At 41.8% G+C, this 17,035-nt stretch overlaps 1 protein-coding gene across 5 annotated transcripts in view; it reads right to left on the bottom strand.

Moving 5' to 3' along the window:
• Positions 1 to 16,517, bottom strand: part of CEP112 (centrosomal protein 112) — a 224,621-nt gene extending 208,104 nt beyond the window's left edge. For 2 of the 5 annotated variants that reach the window (XR_014216733.1, XM_082212425.1), the window contains exons 1-4: positions 16,130 to 16,517; positions 12,392 to 12,536; positions 9,568 to 9,758; positions 7,971 to 8,140 (exon numbers count right to left, since the gene is read on the bottom strand). Coding sequence is in view for 4 of the 5 variants with exons in the window: in XM_082212425.1 (XP_082068551.1) it covers positions 7,971 to 8,140; positions 9,568 to 9,758; positions 12,392 to 12,500 (470 nt within the window). In the remaining variant the exon portion in view is untranslated. The remainder of the gene's footprint in view (positions 1 to 7,970; positions 8,141 to 9,567; positions 9,759 to 12,391; positions 12,537 to 16,129) is intronic. The other 3 variants (XM_082212423.1, XM_082212424.1, XM_082212426.1) reach the window with 3 other exon arrangements.
• Between the last annotated feature and the right edge of the window lie 518 nt (positions 16,518 to 17,035).

Here is a 17,035-nt window from a genome sequence, read left to right as displayed (position 1 = left end):
GCTATCCCCCTCCCCTTTTTCAAAGCTATTTTTGTCTTTGTATCAGAAAGTCAGCCAGCCAATTTGGTTGCCAATAAATATTGCTGCAGACATTTCTGAGATCATGATCTTTCCAACGGGTGGCTCTTGTCCAGGTTTGTTAATTGTCTTACTTTAAATGTTGTGAGGAGGGTCCTGCGCCCTTTTAAAATGTGGGTTTTTGGGGGGAGTGGGGGTTATTGGGTTGTTGTTTTTATTTTGATGATGTACTTTGTGGTTTTATATTTTATTCTGTGAACCGCCCTGAGACCTCCAGGTATAGGATGGTAGTAATAATAATAATAATAATAATAATAATACTGTAATAATAATGTAACAGTTTAGCAACCTCAATAATTTATGTGTAACTTAGATAAGTTACACTTAGATAAGTTAGGGACGCGGGTGGCGTTGTGGTCTAAACCACTGAGCCTTGAGCTTGCCAATCAAAAGGTTGGTGGTTCAAATCCCCGCAATGGGGAGAACTCCTGTTGCTCAGTCCCAGCTCCTGCCAACCTAGCAGTTCGAAACACGCCAAAAGTGCAAGTAGATTAATAGGTACCACTCCGGCAGGAAGGTAAACGGCGTTTCCGTGCGCTGCTCTGGTTTCAGTGTTCCATTGCGCTAGAAGCGGTTTAGTCATGCTGGCCATATGACCTGGAAAAACTGTCTGCGGACAAATGCCGGCTCCCTCGGCCTGTAAAGCGAGATAAGTGCCACAACCCGAGTCGTTCGTGACTGGATTTAACTGTCATGGGTCCCTTTACCTTTACCATAGATAAGCGTTTTCTTTAAACGTGTGTATCACTCTTCTCCCCATCTGTGGCAATATACATAAACGGCTAATGTTTCATGGGAAGTTGTCCTATGGCAATACTTATTGGAAACAGTGGGAAAAAGGTTTCCTGACAAATGACCTGTGACCAATTTGTTACGTGTGAAAATTCACTGATGAATGATTTCATAAATAAATGCCTCCAAAGCAAGACCTTGTACCTGTGACATTTTACTATGCATTCACAAGTTACAGGCCAGCATCAAGTCCATGTGGCAAGTTGTAATGCCCATGGAAAATTATACTTAGCTGTGACGACACCCTAATGCTTTGCTTCTTTTTGAATCAACATTTATCATTTGCATGGAAGAGAAACGTCACAGAAGTTCCCCTGTTTAAAAATAGGATTTCATAATAACGAACATCAAATTTCATCAGCTGGCTCCTGACTTTTCCTTTCAATATCCCAGCCTCCAATTCAAGAATAACCACATTGCCAATTGACACCAGTGTTTTAGTAGCTGTTACTACTTTTGCACTTTCTGCCGGGATAATATTTCTCACAGTGACATTCCTGCCTGTGATGGGGGTTTGAACTTTGTGTTCAAGACTGCTTTTAACATCTTACAGGGCTATACTGTTCCCTGAGGCAAGGCAAGATACCTTCAGCTCCTCAGGTGATTTTTTTGTATCTCTAGATCAGGGTAGAAAACCTCTCTTGGCACATCAGACTTCTCTATTTGACCCATGAGGCTGTCACCCACTCTGCACTTCATGTCAGACAGGTAAGGACAGGATTTGGCCAATGTTTTTTTGTGCAGCTCCCAAAATGCCTGACCACCTTATGAACCATGCAAGGAGCTCTCAGGCACGCTGAATCTTGGAGCTAAACAGAAAGAGGGGTTCTCTTCCCTTCCCAAGCTTGCTGTGATCATAAATGATGAACAGAGTTTAGAACTGCCATATCTGATACACTCTATAGCAGGCTTTTCATTTCAGAAGAAAACCTAGGAAGCAAACTTCCTATTTGGTTGAATAATGGATGAATACAAAAACAAAAATCCTGTTTAATATTTCATTAATGTTTAAATTTTTAAACATTCTATTTTCTCCTAATTGTTAAACAAATTATTAAAACATGCTAGAAATGTACATAACATCTTGTTATATTTCATCCATAAACTGTACTGCTACAAAAAAAAGGGGCTAGCTATAAGAACCATTTTTTAATGCTAATCAATTAGACTTCCCATGCAGATTTTATTCCGCTGAGATGGGTGCATATTAGCTAGGATTTTGCTCCATTTCATGTTGGAAGTTTATTGCTTGGTCAAGCGATCCTAAAGTGGTCATGGGGATATTTTTTGATGAAGAACCCTACCTAATCCCTGGTGGCTCACTCCTGCTAGCCAGAAAGTGGGAGTGGCTGGTTTATAACATAGGCCATTAAGCAATGTTCCATTACCTGTGACATCATGTCATTCAATCCAGGGCACTGTAGGGGACTATGGTTGGCTGGCTAGCTACGGTGGTACCTCTGGATGTGAACGGGATCCGTTCTGGAGCCCCATTCGCATCCTGAAGCGAACGCAACCCGCATCTGCGCGTGCCACGATTTGCCGCTTCCGCGCATGATGTCATTTTGAGCGTCTGCACATGCGGCAAAACCTGGAAGTAACGTGTTCCATTACTTCCGGGTCGCCGCGGAGTGCAACCCGAAAACGCTCAACCCGAAGCTACTTCAACCCGAGGTATGACAGTACATCACTTAAAGTGGAATAAAAATCTTAAGAAAGAAAGAAAGAAAAGTTGTAAAAACAAAACAAAAAAGGCCATACCTGCCTTTACTGCTTAAATCACCCTACTTCCCCATTTCTTAAAAAAAATCCCATCATCCCTAGCTAGTAAGACCAGTAGTCAGGAACAATGAGGCTCGCAGTCCAAAAACAGCTGGAGACCAAAGCTTGGGAAAACCTGTCCTAGAGCGTCACTGTCAGTATGTGTAGGCAATAAAAAGCTAGATGGGCCAATGATCTGACTTGTTTACAAGGTAGGCTTTCTGTATTTCTATGTTCATATTCCCCAGGGATGGGGAACCTATGACACTCCAGTGTGTCTCTAACTCTCATCAGCCTCTGCCAGCATGGTCAATAGTCAGGGCTGATGGGAGCTGAAGTCCTATTAATCCAGAAGGCAATCCATTTCCCATTCCTGGTACAGACTTATGTAAATAAATGCAATAAAGACCTTTAAAAAGAAGGAGAAGTTTTTCTACTAAACTCTACCCATCCAACCATTTCTGAAGCAAAACGATTGTTTCTCCTCTGATCAATAATGTTTGGTGCTTCCGAGTCCTTAACTTGTAAGAAAAGCTTTTCAGGAAATAAACTAATTCAGTTGGAAACAGAGTAGCTACCAAGATAACATACTTGCAGAGACCACCCTACCAAAATTGGCTAGCAAAAAAATAAGGAACCTCTTTTAGTCTATTCTACAGACCAAGATCGCCACCTGCTGACAATTTCAGAAATTTACACCAAGAAACCAGCAATAGCCATCCCAAAAATAGTTTGTACTTTTTACTGCTTCAGTTGTGGGTCAATTTCTAGAGCATAATGAGAAAACAATTCAAGTCATTGTGCTAATTTTTTTTTAAAAAAAACTGCTTCCTGTGTATGTAGCTATTCCTTCCTTCTTGCATATTTCAGAAGTCCTGTATCATCTTGCTGAATTGTATAGATTAGTAACCAAAATAATGGTTCACCCAATCTCGTAAACAGTTTGACAGTCTTGCAATGTGAGATGATTTTTGTAATAGCTAAATATGTTTCGTCCTGCCAAATATGTCACCTAGGACACTGGTATAATGTATGTATTGGTGGATTTTACGGCTTCCCAACCCACCTGACTGGGTGGGGGTAGATGATTAGCAGCTAGAATGCAGTGGTGCCAAACTGCTAGCTAGAAAAAGAGTTTTGCGTGGCTATTGGGAGAATCAATTCCACTTAAAGAAAGGGATTATTTTTCTGAGTGCCTGTCCATTCCCATGCTGACCCCACCCCCTCCAAATATGTTTCTTTAGAAACATATACCGTATTTTTCGCCCCATAGGACGCACTTTTCCCCCTCCAAAAATGAAGGGGAAATGTGTGTGCGTCCTATGGGGCAAATGCAGGCTTTCGCTGAAGCCTGGAGAGCGAGAGGGGTCAGTGCGCACCGACCCCTCTCACTCTCCAGGCTTCAGGAAGCTATCTGCAAGCCTTGCGAGCCCGGCGGGAGTTCCTGCGGGCTCACAAGGCTTGCGGGCAGCAGTCTGCAGCCCGAAGCATGGGGCGCCCTCCGGAGGGCGCCCCGTGCTTCAGGCGGGTGTCCGCAAGCCTAGCGCGCCCGTCCTATGGGTCTGTGCGCCCTATAAGACGAAAAATATGGTACGTAAGTCCTCAATATTCACTTTGTTCAAGGCTGCTGTTCCTATAAAGATTGCCACTGAAACTTGCTACTGATCAGGGTAGTTGAAAGCATGAAACTATAAATATTATTCATTATCAATAGCACTGCCTTTGGGCAGCCCAATTCATACCAAAGGAAGGCATTCTGACTCTGAAATGGGAATCTCTCATAGTGAATGAAGGAAACAGCATTTCCAGGGAAAGCTCTGACTAAAAAATCAATAAAATTAAAATCAAGACAGAGGATAGCTGTTAAGGACCCTAGAGAAGTCCTCTACTACCTCTCATTCCTCCCTCTGCTCGCCTTCCTAAAAAGGTTAAGTTGGACATTTTTAAAAGTTCAAGAGACTAGATGGGCTGTTCTGTTGGAAAAGTTTGATGTATTTATGAAGCATTCATGATTTCTCTAATACATCCTCAAGAAAAGGGTGCTACGGATTCTACATCGTTAATAATAAAAAGCAGCCTTGAACACAAACAGCATAATGTAAAATGTTGTTAGAAATGCTTCACAAATAAGGTTTTAATCAAAGATTTTTTTTAGTAACAATGATCAAACACATATTGAAAGGGGGGACAGCTTTTAAGATTAAAGTGATTTTTCAAAGTACAAGGAGCTATAAAATTTGAGGCAGCATTAGACTTCAGCTCCAAGTTTCAATAAATTACTCACCATAAAAAGCACATGTGTGAAATATTACAAATAAAAAACACTCGTCTTTTCTTGAGGGGGGTATATTTACTCATGATGGATCAGGTCATGACCAGTAAACACTGACTTCAGCTACCTACCCAAACTGCTTGCCCTAAGTCAAAGTTACACTTTAAAAAAAAAAATGTTTACCCATAATCTCCACAGGAGGCTAAATTAGATCACAGGAATAAAATCAGGGTAAGAAAAATGCCCTTCTAAACAAAGTAATCAAAACATTTTGTTCCAACAAAACAAACTGGAATTACATTCAAACAAGTACTACATTTGCCACGCTAGAAAGTTCACTGCACAAATCTACAGTTCTTTTTGCAAAGAAAGTCAAACTGTTATCCAAGGACTGTGTCCAGGTTATAGATATGGATCTAGAAATAGAGAAATGCGGTTAAAAATTATTTGGCTCTACTGTCTAATTTATATTTGCATTTCCTGTAGCAGTCAGCCAAATAGTTTGTTCACACAATGCTTCTTAGTTACCTTACTCTTAATGTTAAGAGTAACCAATATATGTTTCCAGGACTGTAGGGTCTTACTGAGGGAAGGTGCTACATCCCTCATTTTAAAATGCAGTCCAACACAGATTTCTTTCAGTTCTCTGAAAAATTCAGCTGCAAAGAAAACTCTGGGCTGGGTTATATCTAACAGCAAACCATGGTTCAGAGCTACAGCAATGAGTTTATGTTCACATAATATTCCCAAATAGCTACTTCCTCTTTTGCAGAAGTCAGAATTTGCTATTATATCCAAATTGGCAAATACAGTGGTACCTCGGGTTAAGTACTTAATTCGTTCCGGAGGTCCGTTCTTAACCTGAAACTGTTCTTAACCTGAAGCACCACTTTAGCTAATGGGGCCTCCCACTGCTGCCACACCGCCGGACCCCAATTTCTGTTCTTATCCTGAAGCAAAGTTCTTAACCTGAAGCACTATTTCTGGGTTAGCGGAGTGTGTAATCTGAAGCATATGTAACCTGAAGCGTATGTAACCCGAGGTACCACTGTAATTATTTGCACTTGCCTTTCAAAACAGGGTTACAAACCAGCTTCAGCTTCTGATTTTAAGCATACTGTACATCAGTTTGTCAGTTCAGATACAATGTCAAACTATGCTTAATCAAAGGGAAATCTTTTGTCACACAGTAGTACTCAGTAAAGGTAAAGGACCCCTGGATGGTTAAGTCCAGTCAAAGGTGACTATGGGCTGCAGCGCTCATCTTTTTTCAGGTTGAGGGAGCCAGCGTTTTCCACAGACAACTTTCCAGGTCATGTGGCCAGCATAACTAAACTGCTACTGGTGCACAGAGGACCGTGATGAGTGTCAGAGCACACGGAAACGCCGTTTACCTTCCTGCTGCAGCGGTACCTATTTATCTACTTGCATTGATATGCTTTTGAACTGCTAGGTTGGCAGGAGCTGGGAAAGAGCAATGGGAGCTCACCCTGTTGTGGGGATTCGAACCACCAATCTTCTGATCAGCAAGCCCAAAAGGCTCAGTGGTTTAGACCACAGCGCCACCCATGTCCCGTTTACAGTAGTACTAAACCATTATTTAGCATTATACCTGAACTATGGTCTCCAGTTCAAATAAGGTGCATAGACAGAAAGCATAACAGAAGTTAATTTCTAAAGCAAGTTGTGCAGCCGAGTTTACAGGCACCAGCTAAGTTAAAAGCAAAAACTATCATTCTGTTGCACAGCGAATTCCAACATCAAAAGATCCTTAACAGCTATCCTTTTGCAGGATCTCAAATTCATTTACAACAAGTAACAATTATCTGTAATTACTGTATACCCCACACTTCCTCCTGTAGAGCCCACAGAAGCTAACAAAAAATAGAAAAATACACTCAGCCTTAAAAAACAACAACACAGCAACAATAGAAAACAATGCAGCAAGCAATAGGAGTTGGATTACTAAACTCTGCTCCAGCTATAAATCCAAAAGCTAAACATGCAAACATGTCTAAGGCTTAAATTAAGACTCAAAACTAATCTACAAAATAAGTACTGTCAAACCATTCCACTCATTATTGCATGGTGGGTCGTCTTTGTTTCTGGGGCCCATTGGCACATTTGCAAACCAGAAAACTGCCATGGGTATGACACACACTGCCACTGTGCATACAGCAAATTATTATTTCTTTGAAGCCTAATTTCAGTGGGAGGAGGGTACACTGTGGGCGCCAGGGAAGACCTTCACAGAAACACGTGTACACTCAAGTGCTATATTGTCAACCAAAGACATTGGTCGCATTAAAGAAGAAAAATAAATAATAAAATCAGGGTGATATGACAGGCCAAAGGCTTTCTAAATGTATATAAAAAAGTATTTTAAGAATTGGGAGAAAGGGGGTGATAAGGCAGACCTCTCTAGGAATAGGTTTACAAATATTGGGGTAGCCATTGAGAATCATAAAGAGCTTTACAAAATTAGAATAAGCAAATGAGGGCAGAAAAAGAATACCGTGTTTTTGCATGCCCACTAGATCATTAAAAGCCCCAATGAGGCAGACAGGAACCTCATTCTTATCATGCATGCTGCTGAAATCATAAGCACTTCGCTCGTCCCTCACCACCACTGCCACGCCCCTGGGGAACAAAGCCATGGTCTGGCTTAATGTTATGTGCAGACCCTGCCTCATGATTTCTTTCTCTCCAAATGAACCATAAGCAGCAATCCAAAAACAAATCTTGGGTTACCGCAGTAAGCCAAGGAATAAACCACGAGTCCAGGTTCAGATATAACACAAAGACAGACCATGGCTTAGTTTATCAGCAGGTGTGAGGAAGGAGTGGTATCAGCAGCATGAACATTCACATTAAACCAGTTTATTTCAACTGTAATTTAATGTGATGTGCAAGCCAGGCTTTTTATGGCCCTTCTCTGCTATTTACACTATAAGCACAATTTCTTAGCATGAGTGCCAAGGTGATGTTTTAACATGCTTCAAAGGCGTCTCTTTTCAGTGTTACTCGTTTTGGATATATTTATGTAGATTAGCAAAGCACTTCATACCTGTGTCCAAGGGGTGAGGTTACTAGAGTAGACTCCTCTCTAAAAGATACCTTCCAGGATTCATCCATTTTAGAATCACTTTGCCCCAGCTCTCCCATGACCCAATCAGGTAAACCTTCTGGGCTGCTGCTCCACACTCTTGCTGAATTTGGTTCATCAAAGTAGATAGACTACATTTAAAAAAATAAAAAATAAAAACGCTTTTAAGTTTCCAGGAACATCTCCTAGCTTCTCTTCAGAAACTATGAGTTTCCAGGACCTAGGCAACAGAAGTGATGTATTATCACCAAAATACTTCTACACATATTCAGGCAAGCGATAACCTTTCAGAAATCTGACTTTCAGTTCTAACTTATCCTTGACTGTGTTTAACACAATTTATCAGCTTCTTGGCTATCTTTGCCATTTGCTTAGTATCATTTTTAAAAATCAAAAATTTATGTCAGACTCAGCTGGAGTAACCTTTTCATATTTATTTTGAAGGTCAACTCTGTATTAAACTTCTCACTTGGTTTCACAGACTCTTACCACGCTGCATTATCTCCTATATACATATTGAGGAGCCAGAAATATAAAACCTTCATAAATGGTCATGCATTTTGCTATCATCAAACATCAACACTGTCCAGCAACTTAGACCAACTACCCCATACATCTGTGTCCCAGTGACACACCCGAGTACTTGTGCCTTAGCTTATGTCAGAATAGATTCTCAAATTGCTCAAGTTGTAAAGCACTTTGAGGAGTTCCATAGTTCAGGTAGACAAACAAATTGAAACTGGACCCCATTTAAAGTGCTGGAACCAGTGTACAAAGCCCTGGATGGCATGAGGCCCAAGTATCTAATGCTTTGAGATCAGGAGGCACATCCCTACTTGCGTTTCCAAAAACAGATATGGCCTGCAGTGTGATAACGTAAGGCAGTCCGAACAACAGTATCCATATGTAGTTTTTTAAAAACCTCTTAATTGTATTTTATTATGCACAGTAAAAGCAACAATAGCAAAAATAAAAGGCATTTTTTTAAAAAAAACTTATCCCATTTTGTCCAGTTTGCAACCCCAAAAGGATCTCTGTGTGCATTGCCATAAATACAGTGGTACCTCGGGTTAAGTACTTAATTCGTTCTGGAGGTCCGTACTTAACCTGAAACTGTTCTTAACCTGAAGCACCACTTTAGCTAATGGGGCCTCCCGCTGCTGCCGCGCCGCCGGAGCACGATTTCTGTTCTCATCCTGAAGCAAAGTTCTTAACCTGAAGCACTATTTCTGGGTTAGCGGAGTCTGTAACCTGAAGCGTATGTAACCTGAGATACCACTGTACAAAATAGGTACGTTAACTTGCTGACTATGGGTGAAATCCATTTAGTGTTCTTAGCACAGCTGCACTGGAGGGAGGCATCCATGGGAAGAAGCCCTTTTTGCTGATTCTCCATCCCCTGGCACTCCCAAAATATTGCCCTAGAGAGGATCCCCTAGGACAGGGCAAGGGGGGATGTGCCAAAAACACCATGCCGCCTCTTGTGAGAGTGATGCCTCCTGCTGGATCAAAAGCCCTCAGGCTCATGCAATGACAACAAATATCCTTTCATATTTACCATGTACGAAGGAAGAGTTTTCAGTGTTCCTGTTTCTGGTTTCTGCGTAAAGGGGCCCTCCAGCACTCCTCTCTTCAGCATATGTAGAAGCAGCTTTCCATACAAGTTCCGGTTCTTCCTACCAACAGTACCTGCGCCCGCACCTGAAGGCTCACAAAGCTTTTTGATCCAAAGGGCACATCTCTGACGTTCTGAGAAGGGTGGGGGTGGAATGAATCAAGTGTAAGAAGCTGAAATTACAGCAGTCTAAACATTTACCTTTTCTATCAATAAATAAATTTATGCCGAGCTGAAAATGTTTTATTGTAAAATATAAACTTCAAAAGAAATCTTGTGTTTCCGAAGTTAGTAATAGTGCACAAACTGTTACACTTATACAGACTAATTAACACAAGGAAGCACTCAGATACTGGTAGTTTGACCCTTAACGTATGTATTTGCATGTAAAAGCTACTTATAAATTTGAAGGAAGTACAGGCTATGAGCTTTATTCAAGCATCATTCAGCTGATGGTAAGGCTTGCATAAGTGCTACAAGAAGTAATTTTTAGGAATACCCTTTCCCTGCAGCACAAAGACACATTATAAATCTGTTCCAAGGTGTTAGGGGATACACGAAAGCAGATTTAGTGCATGAATGCAAAAAAATAATAATAATTGCTGGCAGTATTACTGTCAGCTGAGCAATACCACAGAATACACCTCTATAGATTTAAAGTTTGCCACATGGGGCATTTTTTACATACGTTAGAGAAAAAACTTCTAATGTGTTCAGTGTAATGTGTGAATCATCTGTATATTTTGTGTATTACAAGTTTGAATATACACCTTTATAATTTTTATACACTAAATCATACATATTTCATGTATAGATTTTCTCATACTGTATATGAAACGGATCTAAATCTTTGGATCAGAGTGTGGTATAATCACACCACAGCCTTAGCAACATTTTTTTTCTAAGCATGCCCCTTCAAATTCTTGTGATGTTGTACATATTTCATGGCTGTGTTGGGAGACAATAAATGAAAGCATTTTAAGAACAAGGTATTAAATTTAGTGATAAAATACATATTCCCTCTACAGAATTAAGGCCAAAATGCCATGTGTGTTCTTCAGGAAGTGAAACAATTTTCTATCCTCTTTATGAAAAACCACATCCTGTTACTAATGTACTGAGCCTACTTGTGAAAATATTTTAACTAGAAGAGTAAATTTAGCAACCTCTCATGGCATTACATTGGTTGTTTTTCTGTAACAAGATGTACCACTAGTAGGATTAAAAAACTGATCAAAAATATTTATCAAGCACTTACACTTTGTAGATTACATCCATTTTCTGTCTGTAATCTCTAAATTTATAAAAATACTGTTTTCATTTATTAATAGCAATGATATTAGTTAACTGCTATAGTGTTTATTTGTTTTTAAGTAAGATCAGGAAGGGAAGCTTTTAAAAATCATTTGTAATTTTATAAAATGGTATAATCCTCAACAAATCCTTTTTTAAAAAAAATTCATTATCTCTATGTGATTAATCATAAAATAACCAGAATTCTTTATATAAAAGTATATTTACATCATTAAGAAGGATGAGCCTGAATAATCAGTATTAACAGAAATGCTTAAAAGATAAACAATGAAAACAAATGTTATGATTATGCACGTTTGTAGCACTTTTCAGTATTTAATTTGGTAAAGCATTTATTCCATCATTTCCTCTTCCTTCACTAAACTGACACTAGACACCATCACCTGCCCTCTATACACAGTGCAAGTGCCAGGGAGACTGTATCCCTTTTCTTGGAACAACAATAACTGTTCACATCATCAAATCCTAACTTACCATATTTTATATATTTTACTAATCCCTCAATCCAATTTTATACCCAGCAAAGAATATTGCACTAGGCTTCTTCCCTATGGGTTGCATTAAACACTGTGCGAACAGTTCTACTTGCGAAACAGAACTCTCCCTTCTGCTCATCTGCCCATCCAGCCCCCAAATCTGCCCCATTTTGAGGGTGGGGTGGGCTGCAGGGGAGAAAAGGGGTAAAGTTCTGCTAAGGAAGCCTATGCACTTTTAAAATGTGAGTTGTGGGCGGCGGCTATTGGGTTGTGCTTTTTAATTTTGATTATGTATTTTGTGGTTTCATATTTTGATTTTATTGTGTGAACCGCACCAAGACCTCCAGGTATAGGGCAGTATATCAATTCAATCAATCAGTCAGCAAGCCTGCTGTGCAAGTGGAGCAGAATAGTTTGATACAATCCTATGCTCCAGGGCTACTGGAATTGGGCAGCCATCAGCACTGTGACCCTGTACTTGAAAGCCTTTCAAAAGCAAGTGACAGGACTGGATTCCTGGACTCTTCCATTGCATGAAGCCTCCACAATGAATTGAACGTCCCCATCACTATGCCCATGTCTCCGGGATCTGGGTATTTTGTGTATAAGGGAGGTAGTTCAGTATCAGCAGCATATATTATTTTTGTTACTTTTGCTCAAGAAGCACAAAGTTGTTAGAATAGTCCTAGCTGCCTAGACATAAAGCATGCTACACACAGCAATCCAACTGTAAGCAATGCTTTGATATGATAAATTACTCAGACAAAAATTCATTCCACCCTCCCCACCATAATATTCACAACATACCATGAGTCCATAAGATAAATTAGGACTCAGTTTATTTATATGATCATGGTTCTTGATCATATAGCAAAGCCAAGACTAAAGAGCAATATGTTTATCTTATTTGGTTTAAGTGTGCTACTGTAAAATGGAAAAATAAAATATTACGGATAGCGTTTCATTCCAATGTTTACCTGATTTGTGAGGCAGTTTCAAAACATAAGGCTTCATATCCACAACATAGTGATCAAATTCTGAATCCAGTTTCTCCCAAGTTTCTTCTTCACCACTCATTCTGCTCATTCAACAATCGGAATATAGATGCGTTTAAAAGGATAACTGGAAACACAATGCAAAAAACACAATGCAATCTTTTATTTTAAATAATATTTTATTTATACACAGCAAAGTTCAACAAACAGGTCTCCCAGCCTGGGCCAAATATTGTCCAATGTAAATTGCCAACGCAGATGTTAAAGAGCAATGTAGGAAGTAGTAGTGTGCCAACAGAACTTGACATCTAAAACAGATGGAAGTGAGATACTACCTGCCTCATACTCTTCTCAAAATGGCCCTCCCCAGAGAAGAACCTGCTGTCAGGGATTTATATCATGTCCATCATCTGGATCAGAGTTTCCTCAACTTGGGTCTCCAGCTGTTGTTGGACTACAACTCCCATCATCCCTAGCTAGCAGGGATCTGGATTGAAAACCGGTAACAGTGGCAGCATACACAAAACATATTTAAAGCACATTTCACACACACACACACACACACACCCCAAGAACCCTGAGAAATGTAGTTTAATAAGGGTGCTGGAAATTGTAGCTATGTGAGGGAGAAGCTACAGTCAGATAAACTGAGATATGAAAGCTAGGAGGTAAATGGCACCTTAAACCTAGGTTATGGCCATTTTTTTTAATATAACAATACCAAGCTGAAAATGAATGAACTGCAGCTACTATATATATATATATATATATATGCAGGTTTTGGTGTCTTCGGGTGTCTTCCCGTGTAAGAGTCGGGGTGTCTGTGCGACGTTTCGACGAGGTCTCACTCGTCATCTTCAGGCTGGTGCTTTCGGCTTCTTGTTACTGGAACAGAGCAGAGTCTGGTGTTTGAGTTCCTATACACCACACCCCTCAACAGTATTTATAGGAACTCAAACACCAGACTCTGCTCTGTTCCAGTAACAAGAAGCCGAAAGCACCAGCCTGAAGATGACGAGTGAGACCTCGTCGAAACGTCGCACAGACACCCCGACTCTTACACGGGAAGACACCCGAAGACACCAAAACCTGCATTCCTGTACCCGTGAAAATCTACGAAAGCATATATATATATATATATATATATATCCAGTAGCACCTTAGAGACCAACTAAGTTTGTACTTAGTATGAGCTTTTGTGTGCATGCACACTTCTTCAGATACCCAACACAGCTACCTACCTGAATCTAAAATATTATGTTCTTTCTTCACATGACCAATCCTTTTCCTGCCCAACCCCTTAATATTCTTAAGTGGGTCTTTTCTCCAGTCTTCAGAGAGTAGCTGGAAGTAGGGAGGCAGAAAAGGGTCCTCCTTTCCTTCCATGCTGCAGTTTTAATCTGAAATCTTAGGCGCAGTACTGTGCCCAGACCTCAGAAACTGCTCACGCTAATGAAATTCCCTGTTGCAAAATGCACCCAGAACACTGGCTACAGTTACCAGGCTTCTTGGGTTTAAATAAAATTTGGAGAAGACAAACAGTAATACTACCGAAAAAACTATCAGAATTATATGTGGAGTTTGTGCAGCATTTGTTAAGATAAACATTGCTTTGCCAAGCTAGAAGCTGCAGTCATGTACTTGAAAGCATGCCTCCACTGGTTAAAATTGAACTGACATTCAATTAATATGTATCATAGGCAAGAGACACAAGATAAACACTTCCTTGACATCATGTACATTGTTACTCTTTTGAGTTTACTTGCTTAGCTAAATTGCTTTTCAGCACAGGTCAACACAGATATTTATCCTCAAAAAAACTTCACTACTATCATTATTATATCTTTTTATATTCCACCTTTTTCCCTGACAGAGACTTAAGGCGGCTTACAGCTAAAACAGAAACAGCTAAAAACGTATTTTTTAAAGCAATAATTAAAAAACAATTAAACACTAGTAGAACACACACACACTGCTTTTTTCTAAAAGATGTTTAGGGGTACTCTCGTTTTGACTCAAGAAAATCACCATTTTATAGTTCAAATCGGGGAAAATAAATACAGTAAATGGACAAAGGTACAAAGATTCACAAAATATTTAGTGGTATGCATACCCCTGCGTCCCCCCCAGAAAAAAACCACTGTATATACGAGATCACATACAGATCATCACAAATAAAAACACAACACCTGCCTTTCCTTAAAAGCATTCAGTTCCCAAAAGGCTGTTAGAACAAGCACATCTTCACTTGCCAGAGAAGGACAAGTCTAACTTCTCTAGGAAGGGAGTTCCAAAGTCTGGGAGCAGACACTGAGAAGGCCCTGTCCCACAAGTATGCCTGTGAGGGTGGTGGGAGCATGGGAAGGGCCTCCCTTGAAGATCTCACAGCCCTGGCAGGTCTATATGAGGGACTACAGTATTTCTGATATCCTTGACCTAAGCCGAATAAGATTTTATGGATCCTAACCAGCACTTTAAATTGTGCCCACAAGCAAACCAGTCGCCACTGGAGTTGCATGCTTCCTATAACCAACCCAGGTAAACAATCTGGCTACAGCTTTTTGACCCAATTGAGTGTTCTCTTTAAAAACATCATTCTAATTGCATTATTTTGCCGTTTCTCTCCCACTAACAAATCATCAGGCCGGCCAGAGTAGTTTATCTCCACCCTACAAGGATGTGTATATGACATGGCCACAGCAAATCTCTCAGGCAGTAATCCTGTGCACGCTTATGCCCTAGTAACGCTTACCAAAAATAGTGGGACACACACACAGGATTGCAGTGTTGATATGGGATTTTCAGTGGAAAGGCAAGGACCCTGCAAGCGCAATCCTTGGCACACCTGTGCAGAAACATGCCTAACAGTTCAATGGGACCTTGATCAGTGTACATAGGATGGCTGCCTTTTTAACCCCACCATAAACGCGTTCATTCCAAGGTCCCCCCCATCCCGACCCCACCCCCAAGTTCAGTGGGGCAAAAAAAACCACCCCAATGTAAATGTGCAAAAGCCAGAGCCGGATTACCAAATAGGCAGCGTAGGCACCAGCCTAGGGCCCCCTCATGCCTTTCAGGGGCCACAATGGATCCAAATGGCTACGGTTTGTTTTTGTGCAATGAAATCAGTTTGTTGAAATTGTTGGTTGGTAAAAATGAAATAAGGGATGCAGGTGGCACTGTGGGTTAAACCACAGAGCCTAGGACTTGCCGATTAGAAGGTTGGCGGTTCGAATCCCCGCAACGGGGTGAGCTCCCGTTGCTCGGTCCCTGCTCCTGCCAACCTAGCAGTTTGAAAGCACGTCAAAGTGCAAGTAGATAAGTAGGTACTGCTCCAGCGGGGAAGGTAAGCAGCGTTTCTGTGCGCTACTCTGGTTCGCCAGAAGCGGCTTAGTCATGCTGGCCACATGACCCAGAAGCTGTATGCCAGCTCCCTCGGCCAGTAAAGCGAGATGAGCACTGCAACCTCAGAGTTGGCCATGACTGGACCATATTACCTTTAAAAATGAAATATAGTATTAGGAGATAATTTACGGGGGGGGGGGCAAGATTTCGACTGCCTAGGGGCTTAATCCGGCACTGGCCCATGCCCAGGCTTATGCATACCTACTCGGAAAATTAGCGCATTCCAATTAAATGGGATTTATTCCCAAGCAACTGTGCAGAGGAGGGCTGCAACAAGCTCCTTAAGCCCAGAAATGACAACATAGCTCCGTTTACCTCGCGCAGTCCACGACGTCGAGGCTTTGGGCAAAGGTTCGCCCCCTGGCAGAGAAAGAGAGGGGGGGTTGGCACAACCCCACTTCCCCTCCCCACACAAGGGCGAGGCTTCAAGGAGATGCCACAGAAGTGGGGCTGCGGTGGGTGCAGTGAACTGAGGGAGTGTCCTAACCCCCCCCACAGGCCTCACAAACCTGCGCCTCCCTCTCTCTCCCCCCCCCCCCTTATTTCAGTGGGGCTGAACGACGCGAGCTCCGAGAAGAGTCGGGGAACCGGCGCGGCTGCAAGGAGACCAGACAAAAGGCAACCAACGGTTCAAACCAACCCCGCCCTTTCCCGCCGGGCTCCCTCAGCGAGGGGCAGGCCCGACGGGCCCGAACTACTTCCGCTTCCGGCGCAGCGAACTTCGCCGCGTCGGCGGGGTTGCTAGGCGACGTGGCCTGCGCTTGGGAAAAGCGGCTAGGCCTCGCCGGGAGTGGCGCCGCTTGCGGGCTGGGCAGGGGAGCGTGGCAGCAGCAACGGCCGAGTTTTAAGAAAGGGAGGGGGGGCTGAAAGTGCGTGTCCGGTTTGGAGCCATGCCTTCTCAATGGGGTTTCGGAGGCAGTAGGCTCAGGTGGCAAAGGAGAATTGACAGACTGCTGGGGAGCTGCAGGGGGCGGTGGTGGGTGCTGGACAATTATTACAGGCGGGAGAGAATAATAATAATAATAATAATAATAATAATAATAATAATAATAATAATAGTTGTTGTAGTTTATATGCCGCCCATGGGCTCAGGGCACGCACCGCCCCAGGTGCCCGAGTGGCTGGCTACGCCACTGACCTGGGGGGAGGGGAGTAAATTGCTACTAGGGGGATGGCAAACATCAATGATTCCTTAAGAGAGGTTACAGAGCATTGCTCGGT

The sequence above is a fragment of the Podarcis vaucheri genome (genome assembly GCF_965113315.1).
Source record: "Podarcis vaucheri genome assembly, chromosome: 2".
Lineage (NCBI taxonomy): Eukaryota > Metazoa > Chordata > Lepidosauria > Squamata > Lacertidae > Podarcis > Podarcis vaucheri.
This window is presented reverse-complemented; position numbering and strand designations above follow the sequence as displayed.